Source organism: Malus domestica, chromosome 17 (genome assembly GCF_042453785.1).
Source record: "Malus domestica chromosome 17, GDT2T_hap1".
Classification (NCBI taxonomy): domain Eukaryota; kingdom Viridiplantae; phylum Streptophyta; class Magnoliopsida; order Rosales; family Rosaceae; genus Malus; species Malus domestica.
The window spans coordinates 26,744,252-26,761,907 of NC_091677.1; the positions used below are offsets into that span (position 1 = coordinate 26,744,252).

The window sequence follows — 17,656 nt, forward strand, 5'->3', positions numbered from 1 at the left end:
AGGAACAACTAACATATTTTTCCGTATTCGACGAGGTGGTAAGATTTAAACATTAGACTCAAGAACCAAGAATGCTCACATCACGTGTGTGATGAACACAATACTGCCCAACTTATGCTCTGATACCAAACTGACACACCCCGACTTGTGATGTCCACTAGGACTCCGAATCGAGCTGTGCTGGCCGACGCTTGGAAGGTGACGAAGCCATAAGGTATGAAGATGTAGAAAAATATGAATAAATTTAAACCTAAAAGTGCTTAAATACCAGAGTGCGCTGGTGAGTGGGAAGGAACCCACTTCACACGTGACGTTAGAGCATAAGTAAGTACAGTAGAGTGGATTAAGAATCATACCCTTGAAAGAATCTCCAATACTAAGAATTGCCGCGAATCTTGAACGATAAGAAAAATCAGCTAATAAAACCTAGAGGGTGAAAAAAAAACAAGGGTGACTCACACTTGGGGTCCCGTTCTCTCCTTTCTCTCCCTCTCCTTTCCTTTCTTCCTTATTGGTCATTCCCTATCTCTTCTTTCTGATTGGCTTCAACTCTTCCTCCCTTCTCTCATTTCTTTAAATCCGGGCCACACATGTGGCATTCCAGATTTTTTTCCAAAAAGTCTAGTGTTTGCTCCATACCAAAAGGAATCTTGGTGGTGGAATGAGGAGTTACAAACAAAGGTGAAGGCTAAGAAGGAATGTTGTAAAGTCTTATACAAGGATAAGACCAATGAAAATAGTGAAAGGTATAGAAGAGCGAAGCAAGAGGCTAAGAAAGCTGTGAGAGAAGCTAAGCTAGCGGCTTATGATGATATGTATAAGCGACTAGATACCAAAGAAGCAGAGTTGGATATCTATAAACTAGTTAAAGCAAGGGAAAAGAAGACAAGGGACCTAAACTAAGTGAGGTGCATCAAGGATGAGGATGGAAAGGTTCTTGCTACAGAGAACGCGGTCAAAGACAAATGAAGAGGTTATTTTCATAATCTTTTCAATGAAGGACATGAAAGTAGTACTTCTTTGGGGGAGTTAAGTAACTCAGAAGAGTGTAGAAACTACTAATTTTACCGCCGAATCAGGAAGGAAGAAGTGGTTGTAGCTTTGAAAAAGATGAAGCATAGAAAAACAGTGGGCCTAGATGATATACCGATCGAAGTGTGGAAGGTCTTGGGAGAGACATGTATAGCATGGCTTACTGACCTTTTCAATAGGATTTTGAAAACGAAGAAGATGCCAAATGAGTGGCGAAAGAGCACTTTGGTGCCTATTTACAAAAATAAGGGTGACATACAAAATTGCATGAACTATAGGGGTATTAAGTTAATGAGTCATACAATGAAGCTCTGGGAGAGAGTCATTGAACATAGATTGAGGCAAGAGACACGGGTTTCGGACAATCAATTCGGGTTCACGCCAGGGCGCTTAACCATGAAGACAATCTATCTCTTACGAAGATTGATGGAAAGATATAAAGATGAGAAAAATGATTTACACATGGTATTTATAGATTTGGAAAAAGTGTATGATAAAGTCTTAAGAGACATTCTTTGGAGGATTTTAGAGAAGAAAGGAGTACGAGTAACATATATCCAAGTTATAAAGGATATGTATGATGGAGCAAAGACTGCCGTAAGAACTCATGAAGGACAAACCGAAAGCTTCCCTATAACTGTAGGGTTACATCAAGGCTCATCCTTAAGTCCTTACCTTTTTGCATTGGTAATGGATGAGTTAACATGATATATTCAAGATGATATTCCTTGGTGTATGCTTTTCGTAGACGATATAGTGTTGATAGATGAAACTCAAGAAAGGGTAAATGCCAAGCTTAACCTTTAGAGATAAGTGTTGGAATCTAAAGGTCTTTACCTAAGCCGATCAAAGACAGAATATATGGAGTGTAAGTTCAGTGTAAATGGAGGCCAAAATGAGTTAGGGGTGAGGATCGGAGATCAGAAAATACCAAAGAGCGACTGCTTTCGCTACCTAGGATCTATCTTGCAAAAGAACGAAGAATTAGATGGAGACCTCAACCATAGAATACAAGCTGGATGGATGAGGTGGAAGAGTGTATCCGGTGTGTTGTGTGACTGCCGTATGCCACTGAATCTCAAGGAATTTTTTTTTATGATGACAATAAGGCCGACGATACTGTATGGCACATAATGTTGGGCGGTGAAGCATTAACATGTACATAAAATGGGTGTAGTGGAGATGAGAATGCTTTGTTGGATGTGTGGGCATACGAGAAATGATAAGATTAGGAATGAGGATATCCGAGGTAAAGTAGGAGTAGCCGAAATTGAAGGAAAGATGAGAGAAAACCGGTTACGGTGGTTTGGACATGTGCAAATAAGGCCTACTGACGCTCCGGTTCAAAGATGTGACTATGGGACAGAGGTTCAGGGCCGAAGGGGTAGAGCAAGACCTAGGAAAATTTTGGAAGAGACCTTAAGAAATGACTTAGAGTACTTGGATCTAACGGAGGACATGATACAGAACCGAGTGCAATGGCGTTCTAGGATTCATACAGCCGACCCCACTTAGTAGGAAAATGCTTTGTTGTTGTTGTATTAGATTTCATCAAATTAGATCTTAACTGTTAGATTCAATGAATTTATAAATATAAAAATAAATTAAAAAGTATACATATATGATGGTCTAGCCCCACTAACTTAGGGGGAATCCAAGGCTAAATTTGGCCCATAAATGAGTTTTGAGTTTTAACTCATATTTGCCCTAAGGGTTGGTGCAAAGTTGGAATAAGTTTAGAACCTAAAATTTGAGTTTTACTCTAAAGGTTGGAGTAGGTCTAAGAGAAATCGGTAAAATTTCTAGCTCTCTTAAAAGCAACCAACTGAAATAGCTTTGCTTCCAAAAACTAATATGTACATGCTCAAAATTACATGCTCAAAATACTCAACTTAAGTACGCTTTAATAATACTAGTATTCGAATACAAGAACGACAACATACTGATAATATTTTAAAGGTGACATTATTGACACTCTAAAATATTCATTAAGCATTTCAAATTTTCTACATTTAGAAATAAAAATACACTTAGGCCCAATTTGAGATTGCTGTGTTTTTTTTTTTTAAAAACTGCTTCTGCTATGCTTTAAGAATAATCAGCTGTAAAATAAAGCAGATGAGTATTTGGTTAATTGTATTTTAAAAGTGTTGTGAATAAGAAAAACAATATAAAAGCGTTTGGTAAATTTTAAAGTAAAAGTAATATAATTGTATACAATGACAAAATGGACATAGCAGTATGAGTGGGGAGACAATAGTGGCGAGGACAATGGTGGTGGAGGTGGTGGTTACAGTGGTGGCGATGGTAGCAGCAATGGTGGAGGTATGGTGGTGGTGTTAATAGTGGGATATGGTGGTTGGGGTGCACATGTAACAATGGTACTAGGGGAGGTGGTAGCGCCAATGGTGGCAACTGTGGTTGTGGTTATAGTGTAGGTATGGTGGTGTGAGAACAGTGGGATGTGGTAGTTGAGGTGTAGAGGTAACACTCGTGGTATGGCTGGTGGCAGCGGTGGTGGTTGTGGTGGCAATGGTGGCGGTTGCGATTATGATGGTGGCAGTGGTGGTGGTAGCAATGATGGTGGTGATACTGGTGGTAGTGCCGGTTGGTGGTTGTGGTTGCAATGGTGGCGGTTACGGTTATGGTTGTGGTGGTGGCAACAACGGTGATGGTAGTAGCATTGATGGTGTAAGGTTAGTGTTTATGGTGGTACGTCGTGGCAGTCACTTTATTCTATAAAGGATAAAATTTGTGTGGCAGTCACTTTTTAAAAATTAATGAAAGTATTTCAACAATTGAAAATATTTATTAAAGATTCAACTCTGCTTTAGCAGGTTTTAAAATTGCTAGCAAAACGAAATTGTTTGTCCCACGTGCTAGAGAAGCACCAAAAGAAGATAAAACGATGCATAACAGAATGTGAAGGAATATGTCTGCGAGAGTTCGATTCTAAGATGGTATAACAGATGATATACGGTAATACCTCAAACTCGAAATGTACATATATAATACCGCGGAGACCTATAAGGGACTCCATTGACTCTTCCTTGATCCGCCATAAACACGCAACCAACAAAGGCCAACTTGGGTGAAACATTATAGCTTAAAGCTCGGCACTTGCAGTACCTATATAACATTCAAGCCGCAGATATTCACTAGTAATCTGAATGACGAAATCAGAACAGTTTTCCACAACCTGTATGGAACTATGGATTCATGTCACCGATCTCCAATCATTAGTGGCTCGATGGCAGACGGAAGGAACCCCCAGCATAAAGCATTTGGTAAACCGGTCGTACTCTAATTGTCAAAATTACACTCAAGATGAAGCCTAGTCCACAGGCGATGGCTAAAACTATAAATGTGAGCCCAAAGCAAGCAGAACCTACGCATGTAGACCCTCCTTGCTTGGCAGCTTCAGCATCATACACATCACCAGCAAGAAGAACGGAGAAAAGTACTGCACCGATAGGATTCCCAAGTCCCATGAAGCTGTAAATTACGGCAAAATTTTTCAAGCCGAAAAGTTCGGAGGCTGTTGGAACCATCAATGAATACTGAGCCCCATAGCAGATACCAAACAGAGCAGTTGCAACATAGAGAGTACCACTGATAGCTAGAGCATATAAAACAAACGATATGAGCATAACTACATGCGCACATGCCATCCACACTGTGCGAGGAACTGTTTTCGTCCTGCAATGGCAAAATGTTATACCAAATTAGTATTATGCCCTTAAAGAAGCAAAAGAATGACTCATCCATTAAAAACAGAGAGTTGAATGTGATCATATATTCTCAAACAGAATAAGGTCTGTATATAGTTTACGAGTATAAGAATCTAGGTCACAATCTCAAAAGTATATTGGAACAGTTTGACACAAAAGTAAGATGTTCAAGAAACTCTGATATAACATTGCAATCTGCTAACCCTACAATAGAGGGAAGAAAAAGGTGAATGTAAACGCATTAAAGAATAACAACAATTTCCAAGTTTGAAAGATTTATCCATCAAAAAGAAGATTAAAGGTTAAAAGAAACACAAGTCAACAAAGCAAGCTAGCAAGATACTTTAGAAGATCGTCGAAACTTAAAATCAGGGCCAGTGGAAAAACAGGACTTGTTATTGCCGAAGTGGTGTCAGTTATACCTGAAGTTAAAAAGCCAGGCTTGTACAGAAATTTGTAGAACTTAAAAAGAGAAAAAAAATGTTTCAGAAACAGTTAAACAGAAGTTAGTCAGAAATGACCTGAGAAAGTGTTCAGAAACAGCACCAGAACCCAGACGACCCACAAAATTGCAAAAGCTGAAGAGAGACAACAGTATTGTCGTATCACTAGCGCCTAATGCAATCCCAATCTGGCTCAAATTATTGAGTACTGTTATTCCAGAACCGACCCCAAGAAAATATAGAAACCAAAGAAGCCAGAAATCAGCCTTTATAAAAGCTTCTTGAAACTTAAAATCCTCTCCCCTCTTAGGTCTCCTTTTCTTCTTCACTGCCCCTTCCCCAATTGCAATAAGTGTTTCGATATCTGAAGCATATTCAGCCTCAAGAAAACTGCCAAGATGTGTAGCTGATGAGGATGGTGTCAACAAAGGATCCGTTTGGGTCGCGCCCTCTTCTGGAGCAAGACGGTCTGAAGATTCAGCTCGTGCCCTTGAAGGAAATAGTGTCATTTTCACAGGAATTGCGAGGGGAGCAAGTAGAAGAATAACCATTATAGCAACCAAAATGTAGGAAATAGCATCGCTAAGAGATACCAACTGCTGTACTATTGTGACAGTGATAAGATAAATAGCTAGCAAAACACTGACAGCTATGGTGAAGAGAAAATGGACATGCTCCGAAGAATCTTCTCCAGAAGCTGGAGTACATGGCCGGATAAAGTACATCAAGGCTAAACACAAAACTGGAATCCCAAGAGCAAGAAACAACAATAGATTCAAAGCCGAATCCTGAAGCACCGTACTGTATAATACTGTATAAACAGCAGCACTAAGCCCGATATAACCTTTGAGAATGCCAGCCACAGTGCCTCTGCTGAGAGGGAAGTTCCTCATGTTGGTTACAAGCACAGCTGTGCCAAACCAAGCGTTGCTATTTGCCGCAATGAAAAGTGTGATCCATAACTGCAATAGAAATAAAAGATAGATATTAGATGTCCTAATGCGAAAACTAAAACATATATTTAACTAGCTTATTTCTGAAAATTTCCTTCTGTAAGATTTTTACTTTTTTTCAGCATAATTCAACATCAACATAAGGATAAAAGGGGGACGGGGTTGCGTAATGCATAAAGGCAATAATAGAATTTGACATAATAATAGAATTTGACATATGGGTAATGCCTTTTGTATTAAAAGGCAATACATTCCATAGTATGACTTTACTTCAGAAGACAACATTTAAGTAACCCCTAACAGCTTGAGACAACAATGCACGAAGAAGCAAAGTGGTGAAGTAATTATTTCAACAAATTAACAGAAAGCAGATGAAAGCAGGCCTGAAAAAGAAAAGGCCCACGTAAATCAATTCCAACACACACACGAGGAAAACAAAATGCTTATTGCTACAAGAACATAACACCTGTACAATGAAGTACAATGCAGTCAATAGGAGATGAATCAATTTCAACTAAAAAAGAAGTTGAAAACACATGTGGATCAATTGTATCTAATCAATCTGTTCTCGGAAAAAACATTTCTCTACGTACAATCTTCATGCAGGATGTTAATTGTGCGGCTTCAGATTTAATCACACAAGAAAGCTCCAGAAAGAGAGGACAAGAATACTATGGAGATTATAGTTTGCCTTAAGTGAGACTTGAAAAAGTCCAAGATCTGAGATACTACTAACAGTTTAGAAAATGAGCCTGCTTGTGAGTAATCAGCACTTATACAACTTTACAACAACAACAACAACAACAACAACAAAGCCTTTTCCCACTAAGTGGGGTCGGCTATATGAATCCTAAAACGCCATTGCGCTCGGTTTTGTGTCATGTCCTCCGTTAGATCCAAGTACTCTAAGTCTTTTCTTAGAGTCTCTTCCAAAGTTTTCCTAGGTCTTCCTCTACCCCTTCGGCCCTGAACCTCTGTCCCGTAGTCACATCTTCGAACCGGAGCGTCAGTCGGCCTTCTTTGCACATGTCCAAATCACTGGAGCCGATTTTCTCTCATCTTTCCTACAATTTCGGCTACTCCTACTTTACCTCGGATATCCTCATTCCCAATCTTATCCTTTCTCGTGTGCCCACACATCCCACAAAGCATCCTTATCTCCGCTACACCCATTTTGTGTACGTGTTGATGCTTCACCGCCCAACATTCTGTGCCATACAACATCGCTGGCCTTATTGCCGTCCTATAAAATTTTCCCTTGAGCTTTAGTGGCCTACGACGGTCACACAACACGCCGGATGCACTCTTACACTTCATCCATCCAGCTCGTATTCTATGGTTGAGATCTCCATCTAATTCTCCGTTCTCTTGCAAGATAGATCCTAGGTAGCGAAAACGGTCGCTTTTTGTGATCTTCGCTAGATTGCTCCGGTCATTAGTGTGGATAAGTATATAAATGGATAGAGATAGGAAAGCAAACACAAGATGTACGTGGTTCATCCAGATTGGCTACGTCCACGGAATAGAAGAGTTCTCATTAATTGTGAAGGGTTTACACAAGTACATAGGTTCAAGCTCTCCTTTAGTGAGTACAAGTGAATGATTTAGTACAAATGACATTAGGAAATAATGTGGGAGAATGATCTCGTAATCACGAAACTTCTAAGTATCGGAGTGTGGTGTCGTCTTGACTTGCCTTATCTGTCTCATAGGTAGATGTGGCATCTTCTCTGGAAGTACTCTTCCTCCATCCAGGGGTGGTATCTTTAACTGGTGGAGATGCACAAGGTAATGTATCAATTTCACTTGAAGCTTACTTGTAGTTTCAGGCTTGGTCAAGCGCGATACAAACCATGTAGTAGGAGTCTCCCAAGTCGCCGAGCTAGGGGGTCTGCTGAAAGAGGTGACAGACAAGGTAAGCAATTAGAGCTCCGACTGATTGTTCACTTTCTCCCCATCTTGCAGCAGCATGAAGGATAAAGAGAAGAAAAATGAGAAGAGATGATATGAGATACTTTTGCTTTTGAAGAAGTAACTTTCCACAGGCTTATTCTTGAACTGAGCTGGAAGGTTTTCTGGTTTCCTCCAGAGTATAAGGCCGACTGAAGAATTTGAGGATCAAAACAAGTCCATCAAATCTAGAGTACGTTCCACCCTGCTGATATGGGATACTTTTGCTTTTGACAGAGTAATGGATGTATCGGCACGTGTGCTGTTACGCTTGTCTCCACATGCTTCCTTGTATCCTTCGCACTTGCCCTATCTGTTCCTCAAGCAGATGCGGAATCTTCCCTGGAAACATAAGATGTTGAAGATGAGTACTCGAGAGCAATGCCAGGTAAGTAATCAGGTAAGGGGTTCCAGGCAGTCAGTTCCTAGCTGGAAGCTTGATTCCAAGTGCTGACTGATTGCTCTCTTTCTCCTTGTCTTACAGGTAAAAACAAGGCCAAAGGAAAAGACAGGGAAAAAGCATGATATGGGATACTCTTGCTTTTAACCCTGATGATATGAGATATTCTTGCTCTAGTATAGCTTGTTTGCAGAGGTATTATCGGGGAGAAAGAAAGCTGAATATTTCGAAAGGCTTCGTTGGGAGTGCCCTCTCAGATATGATGAAGGGTTGAGCATTTTTGCAGGTCTGCCTGTCTGTTGGGGATGGAGGTCGACATATATAGGAGTCTCCCTAACAACAAGTAGTAATGCTATTCCTTTACCCTGCTTGGTCATAGCACGGTAGTGGGAGCTGCCAGTTTCACATGTTTTAACTCTGTCAGAGCACTTTGAAAAAGTGGTCTGTGGTATCTGGCTCTCGAGATTCGGAGAACGATGCCTCTTCGATTTTTGAGAAAGCAATCATGCTGGGGGTCTGGCTCTCGAGATTCGGAGAGCAGTGTCTCTTCGATTTTTGAGGAAGTAATCATGTTGGGAGTCTGGCTCTCGAGATTCGGAAGGCGGTGCCTCTTCGATTTTGGAGCAAGCAATCCTGTTGGGAGTGTTGTTTCGAATGTGAGTAAAGGTTGGGCATGTTTGCTAGTCTACCTTGCCACGAAGCACAAAGGTTGACACACAGGGACTTTCCAATTATCCAGCAATGGTACTGTTCCTTTACCCTCTCTTCGCTTTTGAGAAAGTAGTCATGTTGGGAGTCTGGCTCTCGAGATTCGGAGGACGGTGCCTCTTCGATTTTGGAGCAAGCAATCTTGTTGGGAGTGTTTTCTCGAATGTGAGTAAAGGTTGAGCATGTTTGCTAGTCTACCTTGCCACGAAGCACAGAGGTTGACACACAGGGACTTTCCAATTATCCAGCAGTGGTACTGTTCCTTTACCCTTGTGGGTAATAATATGGTAGCTAGACCTTCAAAATTTATGTGTCTAAACTTTGTTAGTGCTGTTTCTTTGCTATTCTTTTACCTTTCTTGGTCAGAGCGATGTAGTGGGAGCTGCAAGCTTCACGTGCTCAACTTTGGCAGAGAACTTTGGCAAAGTTATCTGTGGTACCCATGAGCTATTGTTGCGTGTGGGAAGTGGGTGATTGAACAGTAAGATTCATGTGCTTTCTACTTCACCAGAAGTCTTCGACAGAATGCCCATAATTTCTGCAAAGCTGAGTGTGCGTGTGACAGGTGCTGACAAGGCTAGAAAAGTAGGTGCCTCTTCGATTTCTGAGATCGGCCCTCGTGGTCTCTGAGCAGCCCAGCTTTTGAGAAAGCGAGCGCCTCTTCGATTGATTCGGAGAACGATGCCTCATCGATTTTTGAGAAAGCAATCATGCTGGGGGTCTGGCTCTCGAAGATTCGGGGAGCAGTGTCTCTTCAATTTTTGAGAAAGTAATCATGTTGGGAGTCTGGCTCTCGAGATTCGGAGGGCGGTGCCTCTTCGATTTTGGAGCAAGCAATCTTGTTGGGAGTGTTTTCTCGAATGTGAGTAAAGGTTGGGCATGTTTGCTAGTCTACCTTGCCACGAAGCACATAGGTTGACACACAGGGACTTTCCAATTATCCAGCAATGGTACTGTTCCTTTACCCTCTCTTCGATTTTTAAGAAAGTAGTCATGTTGGGAGTCTGGCTCTCGAGATTCGGAGGACGGTGCCTTTTCGATTTTGGAGCAAGCAATCTTATTGGGAGTGTTTTCTCGAATGTGAGTAAAGGTTGGGCATGTTTGCTAGTCTACCTTGCCACGAAGCACAGAGGTTGACACACAGGGACTTTCCAATTATCCAGCAGTGGTACTGTTCCTTTACCCTTGTGGGTAATAATATGGTAGCTAGACCTTCAAAATTTATGGGTCTAAACTTAGTTAGTGCTGTTTCTTTGCTATTCTTTTACCCTTCTTGGTCAGAGCGATGTAGTGGGAGCTGCAAGCTTCACGTGCTCAACTTTGGCAGAGAACTTTGGCAAAGTTATCTGTGGTACCCATGAGCTATTGTTGCGTGTGGGAAGTGGGTGATTGAACAGTAAGATTCATGTGTTTTCTACTTCCCCAGAAGTCTTCGACAGAATGCCCATAATTTCCGCAAAGCTGAGTGTGCGTGTGACAGGTGCTGACAAGGCTGGAAAAGTAGGTGCCTCTTCGATTTCTGAGATCGGCCCTCGTGGTCTCTGGGGAGCCCAGCTTTTGAGAAAGCGAGCGCCTCTTCGATTTCTGAGATCGGCCTTCGTGGTCTTTGAGCAGCCCAACTTTTGAGAAAGCAAACGCCTCTTCGATTTCTGAGATCAACCCTCGTGATCTCTAAGCAGCCCAGCTTTTGAGAAAGCAAACGCCTCTTCGATTTCTGAGCAGGCGCCTCTTCGATTTCTGAAGCTCCGTCGAGTGCAGATTTTTATAGGGGCTGGCATTAAGTTCCAAAGCACACTTGAATCTCCACCAGTAGAAGCTTCATTCTTGCACTTCTAAGATCTTGATTTGTCCGACCTCTTCTCTCTTCAACACCTTTGAAAATGTCTGGCCCCTCCGACCGTCGTTTTGACTTGAACCTTGTTGAAGAGGCAGCCCCGCCTTCTCCAGACAACATATGGCGCCCATCCTTCGTCTCCCCTACTGGTCCTCTTACCGTTGGGGATTTCGTGATGAAGAATGATATGACCGCTGCGGTGGTGGCCAGGAACCTTCTCACTCCCAAAGATAACAGACTACTTTCCAAACGGTCTGATGAGTTAGCTGTTAAGGATTCGCTGGCTCTTAGTGTTCAGTGTGCAGGTTCTGTGTCTAATATGGCCCAACGCCTATTTGCTCGAACCCGTCAAGTTGAATCATTGGCGGCTGAAGTGATGAGTCTCAAACAGGAGATTAGAGGGCTCAAGCATGAGAATAAACAGTTGCACCGGCTTGCACATGACTATGCTACAAACATGAAGAGGAAGCTTGACCAGATGAAGGAAACTGATGGTCAGGTTTTACTTGATCATAAAAAATTTGTGGGTTTGTTCCAAAGGCATTTATTGCCTTCGTCTTCTGGGGCTGTACCGCGTAATGAAGCTCCGAATGATCAACCTCTGATGCCTCCTCCTTCTAGGGTTCTGTCCAGTACTGAGGCTCCAAATGATCCCCCTCCGGTGCCTTCTCTTTCTGGGGCTCTACCGACTGCTGAGACTTCTCCTAAGCAACCTTTGTGAAGGCTCCCTCTTGTGTGTTTATTTTGACTCATGTATATGTACATATTTGTAGCTTATCTGGGATATCAATAAATAAGCTTTCCTTCATTTCAACGTATTGTGTTAAATACACCAAAGCCTTCTTCGCTAAGTTCTTTGAATTTTCTTTTGTTGAAGCTTGTATGTTGAAGCTTTCTGAGTGGAGCATGTAGGTTGGGGTAGTGTTCCCTTAATTTCCCGAGTGAGGAAAACTTCTCGGTTGGAGACTTGGAAAATCCAAGTCACTGAGTGGGATCGGCTATATGAATCTTAGAACGCCATTGTGCTCGATCCTGTGTCATGTCCTTCGTTAGATCCAAGTACTCTAAGTCTTTTCTTAGAGTCTCTTCCAAAGTTTTCCTAGGTCTTCCTCTACCCCTTCGGCCCTGAACCTCTGTCCCATAGTCGCATCTTCTAATCGGAGCGTCAGTAGGCCTTCTTTGCACATGTCCAAACCACCGTAACCGATTTTCTCTCATCTTTCCTTCAATTTCGGCTACTCCTACTTTACCCCGGATATCCTCATTCCTAATCTTATCCTTTCTCGTGTGCCCACACATCCAACGAAGCATCCTCATCTCCGCTACACCCATTTTGTGTACGTGTTGATGTTTCACCGCCCAACATTCTGTGCCATATAGCATCGCCGGCCTTATTGCCGTCCTATAAAATTTTCCCTTGAGCTTCAGTGGCATACGGCGGTCACACAACACGCCGGATGCACTCTTCCACTTCATCCATCCAGCTTGTATTCTATGGTTGAGATCTCCATCTAATTCTCCGTTCTTTTGCAAGATAGATCTTAGGTAACGAAAACGGTCGCTCTTTGGTATTTCTTGATCTCCGATCCTCATCCCTAACTCGTTTTGGCCTCCATTTGCACTGAACTTGCACTCCATATATTCTGTCTTTGATCGGCTTAGGCGAAGACCTTTAGATTCCAACACTTCTCTCCAAAGGTTAAGCTTTGCATTTACCCCTTCCTGAGTTTCATCTATCAACACTATATCGTCTGCGAAAAGCATAACTTCCAAAAATTTGAAATTTCAATCAGTTAAACATAATGTCTTGAGCTCAGTTAGGAATTTTTTTGTTATTAAAGTGGACTGGAGGTTCCTCATCTATCTACATTTTTAATCACTTTCCATCTCTAAGTTGTCTTTGCTTGAATTTATAAATGATACATGTTAAGTAAAACCACTGTAAACCTGTTCATACCTAGACCATGCACAGAACTAATAGACACATATGAGATACAAAATTGGCTCAACTTGGTACCTGAACTCTCATCTTTAAGGTTTTCAATCCTTGAGAGTAATGAGCAAAGTTCTGTTAAAAATGTGAAAGTGGGAAAGACAACAGTTCCAAGGAACACTACGATAAAGAATTTCTTGGTAAGGAGAGGAAGCTGCAATGACATTCGATAGGTTTTCAGCATTTAACGTTAATGATGGGTTTTGTTTGCACTTATACTGCTTAGCTCCTTAAAATGCATCGAAAAAACAGACTTGCTATTTTTTATCACTGATTTAAAGAACTTCTTTTAATTCTCGGATACAATTGGTAAATAAGAGTTACTAGTTCAACGGAAATGGAATATCAAAATGATCTACTGTAACTTCGCATGTGTCCTAAGAATCTAGATAAACGAAGAGAAACATAGATAAATTGGAAGAAAGTAAAGGTACCAAATTTGAGAAGTAACACCAATCAAGCAATCATCTCCAAAATCTTATTAAGGACAACCGAGATCGTAGTGTCAGACAAACCCGGATCAAACATATTATGCCTATAATTTACACTCAAAATACATTAAATTTCAGACGAACAAATCTTCCAATTAGAATTTCAGAAGAAACCACTTTTAGAATTCAACCCATCCAACACTTTCAAAATTCAACTCGAGTTGAAATTCCCCCTCTCCATGATTAGAGTGGTTTAGACTATCGCTGGTATTAAAAGAACAATTAACCCATCAAACAACAAGCTGCCTAAGTGAAAGTTTCAACTTTTGGAGTTAAACAATCAATTTCAAAATTCAAATCATTCAAAACAAAGAAATGGAGATATACAATGAAGTGGGCAACTCACCGCCACAAAAGGGAAGCTGCCAATCGTTCCGCTGACAACGAGCCAGATAACGCCATAGCCCAAGAAACAGAGCACACAACCAACCAAAAGCACAGCCCACGGAGGAAACTTGTTGCAGGCGATCCCAGGGAGGAAACCCAAACTCTCTCCAACGTCACTGGCCACTCCGAGAATGGTGAGCTGCTGCTGACTCAAACCCAGCACCGATTTCAGCAGCGGGGAATAGAGCGGGAAGTTGTATGAGTTTCCGGAAGCAATTTGGACCCAAACCGCCGCTCCCAACCCCACCCACGGCGGCCGGCTTCCTGCTTTCAGACTTGGGCTCGGCATCTTCTGATCGCTGATACAGTGGGATCAGAGAGAAAGGAAGGGCAATAGAAATGTGGGAAAATACGCCGTTGCAGCGTTTGATTGGAAGAGGTTGTGAGAGAGCTATCAGCGCGACCAAACTCCCAACTTGGAGTTTAATGGAGTGGCAGAAATCACGTAGGGATTCGGGAAACGAGTGTCAAAGATGAAGGGGACAGGACCATAGACCAGAGGGCAGGTGGCGGACGGCGGGGCTGCCCTTTATGTTCCCATTGAAGACTAAATTATTGTAGTTTGCATTTTGTTCACGTCATATACTATGTCCTACATGTTGTGCCCTTTGTGGTGAATCAGCTACACGCCGACGATATCACATAAAATTTCGGTATTTGGCTTGGATCGATTACACACTTATATGGGTTTGTGTACGATGCGTCGGATTATTTCAAATTGAGTTAGAACTGTCTTATAATATACTAAATTAAAATTAATTTAATAAAATATTAGATGTAATGTCGGACTAAAACACAAGATATTAATAAAAATGATCTCTCTCTTTTATTTTTTTTTAATTTTTTATAAGAATAAACTGTTTAATGTTCAAGTCTTTCCGCTGCAGAGTTTGATCCTTAGAATATTATCTTGATATTCTTGAGATTATTCTTAAAGGGTATGCTAGCTATCTACACACTATTTTTACTTTTCACACAACTTTATTAATTTCTATCATTTGATATTTTTTAATTTAGTCAATCCGAGGACTGTAAATTAAGAGGGTGTGTATGAGATAAAAAAATGGAGTTTTAACGAAAAGTCTACGATACTGTTCACTTTAACGAAAAACCACATTTTTACACTAAAAAGTCAAACCTGGTACTGTCACATCCCGGCCCGGGGCATACCACTTCCCGGGCCTGCTCCACCACCGTAGCACTTTGTCCACTTTGAGCTTACCATTCCCTCACAGTTTTGTTTTTAGGAACTCACGAGCAACTTTCCAATAGGTCACCCATTATGAGAGTGCTCTAGCCACCTTCTCGCTTAAGGTCAGAGTTTCGACGGAACCCGAAGCTAGTGAGCTCTCAAAAGGATTCGTGCTAGATAGGTATGAGAATATACATTTAAGGATCACTCCCCTGGACGATGTGGGATGTCACATGTACTATTCACTTTACCTTTTATTTTGCCCTTATCATTAAAACTCAAAAATTTCAAGCCATTTTCATTAGTTTTCTTATAAAAAAAAATGTATGGATAACACACTTATTCTTAAATACTTGTTGCTGTATCATGATAATAGTAGTGCTATGTACCTAATCTTTTCCTCTTGGATGATTGTTATAGAAGGAAATTTGCATGAAAAAATTAGAGAGATTTTTCTGTATGTCTAGAACATAAAATGGTATATTATGTGTCATTATACAAGTGAGATGAGATACCTGTATTAAAAAAATTAATTTAAAAAAAAAGACAAAATTCTACTTATATAATAAGGGATGTGATATCCACACACCCCATTTTACTTTTCACACCTTTTTAATTTTCAGCCTTTAGATCAGATGAATTGAAGAAGATCAATTGACAGAAATTATCAAAATGTGTCGTCGTACCCAGTGCACAAGGCTCCCGCTTTACGCAGGGTCTGGGAGAGGTGAATGTCGGCTAGCCTTACCCCCATTTATGGAGAGGCTGCTCCCAAGTCTCGAACCCGAGACCTACCGCTCATGGGCAAAGGCACTTGCCATCACACCAAGTGCGATGAGAAGTAAAATAAAGTGTGTGGATAGTACACCTCTATAATAAAATATGATATATCATCCGTCTTCTGAGTATAATGAAAATTTTCTCCGATAATTGATGGCCTAACTGAATTGTCGACTTTTGGATTCATCTTCCATCTTAGTGCAAATTGCTGTCATACTTCTACTTTCAATAAAGAATATCAAATCAATTTGAATTGTGTTGCCTTGCCCTCAGATTTGGAATATTTTCTGAATAGTGAAAATGGTCTTTTTCTTTAAAGAATATGTGAAGGAAAGAGAGAACTCATCTATTACCTCCTTTTTTTTTTTTTTGAACAAAACTCATCTATTACTTTTAGCATAAAAGTATTTTTTTTTTATTAATCATCATGCCCTAAATATATATTAAATAATAACTTGTATAGAAATTGGGTGGACTATATAAGCTAAAGCCCCCCTAAACATGTGGGTAGCTCTGTCGTGTATAAACTCTCAAGTAAACACAATGCTAAATGTATACAAATAAGAGTTGGAAAAGCCTAACCTTGAGATCGAGTCTAGCATTTGATATTATGTTTCCCCCCCCCCCCCCCCCAAAAAAAAGTAATTGATATTACTTAAGACAAGATTTCACCTCACGTGCTTCAAAGTTTGAATAACAAATGTCTCTCATGTACAACGATATTTTGCTTTGTAACAATAACACTCCAATCCATAATTCATAAACGGTGAACCAAATAGCATTTGAACTTTCTCAATGAACACCATTCTAAATATTCAAGATATGTTTGGGTGAGGAACTTTCAAATTCCAATAGATTTAGGCATAGGATAAAGAAATGGATAACCACGTACTTCAAAGTTTGAATAACAAATGTCTCTCATGTACAACGATATTTTGCTTTGTAAGAATAACACTCCAATCCATAATTCATAAACGGTGAACCAAATAGCATTTGAACTTTCTCAATGAACACCATTCTAAATATTCAAGATATGTTTGGGTGAGGAACTTTCAAATTCCAATAGATTTAGGCATAGGATAAAGAAATGGATAACCAAAAGTTAGACATTAGAGATTAGAAATATGATAAATTTTAGCCAAGTGAGCGGTTTCGTGTATAGTCCGGGCAAAGGTACCATTTTCAGACCAATAAGTGAAATTTTTTACGCAGACATGTGAAGTATCTAACTTAATATGCAGTGTTGGGCTTTGCTCGATGAGAATTCTAAGTGCTTCTGTATGCAGGAGAAGGCTAAAAATACTGTTAAATATGCAGGAGAAATTAACAGTTGGTAATTGGACTATCAGAAATAAACTTGATCACTATCTACTCAATTTGTTCCTAGTTTCTCCGGCGACCGGGGCAACCTTCAGTCCTGCGGTCACCATACATACCACAAGTGCGACAAAGACTCATAACAGCGTATTCGACCCAGTCATCGTCATCAGAAGAGCCACCCTCTTTACGACAACATTTACAAACTATTGTGTCGGCATGGCCGAGCTGTGCACCCTTTGGAACATGGCACATGTACGGGGAAGATGGAGTCACGTGACGCCCCATAGTAGTACAAAGCCGACATTCACAACACAAAAAACGTGGTTTAAGTAAACATCCCAACACCAAACTTTGACACCGTAAAGGCATAAACAAGTATCTTTACTGCAGAAATCTGGAGTACAACCTTGACCGATGTTCCGACTATAATTTAGAAACCCTA

The 17,656-nt window shown here is 40.8% G+C and overlaps 1 protein-coding gene across 1 annotated transcript; it reads right to left on the reverse strand.

Annotated features, from left to right (window-relative positions):
* Nucleotides 1–3,821: 3,821 nt before the first annotated feature.
* On the reverse strand, nucleotides 3,822–14,577 carry LOC103414706 (protein NUCLEAR FUSION DEFECTIVE 4). The gene is made up of 3 exons (XM_029097032.2): nucleotides 13,882–14,577; nucleotides 5,285–6,168; nucleotides 3,822–4,731 (listed from the first exon to the last, which is right to left on the reverse strand). Exons 1-3 carry the CDS (start codon nucleotides 14,209–14,211, stop codon nucleotides 4,272–4,274), a joined length of 1,674 nt encoding a protein of 557 aa, XP_028952865.1. The 5' UTR covers nucleotides 14,212–14,577; the 3' UTR covers nucleotides 3,822–4,271.
* Between the last annotated feature and the right edge of the window lie 3,079 nt (nucleotides 14,578–17,656).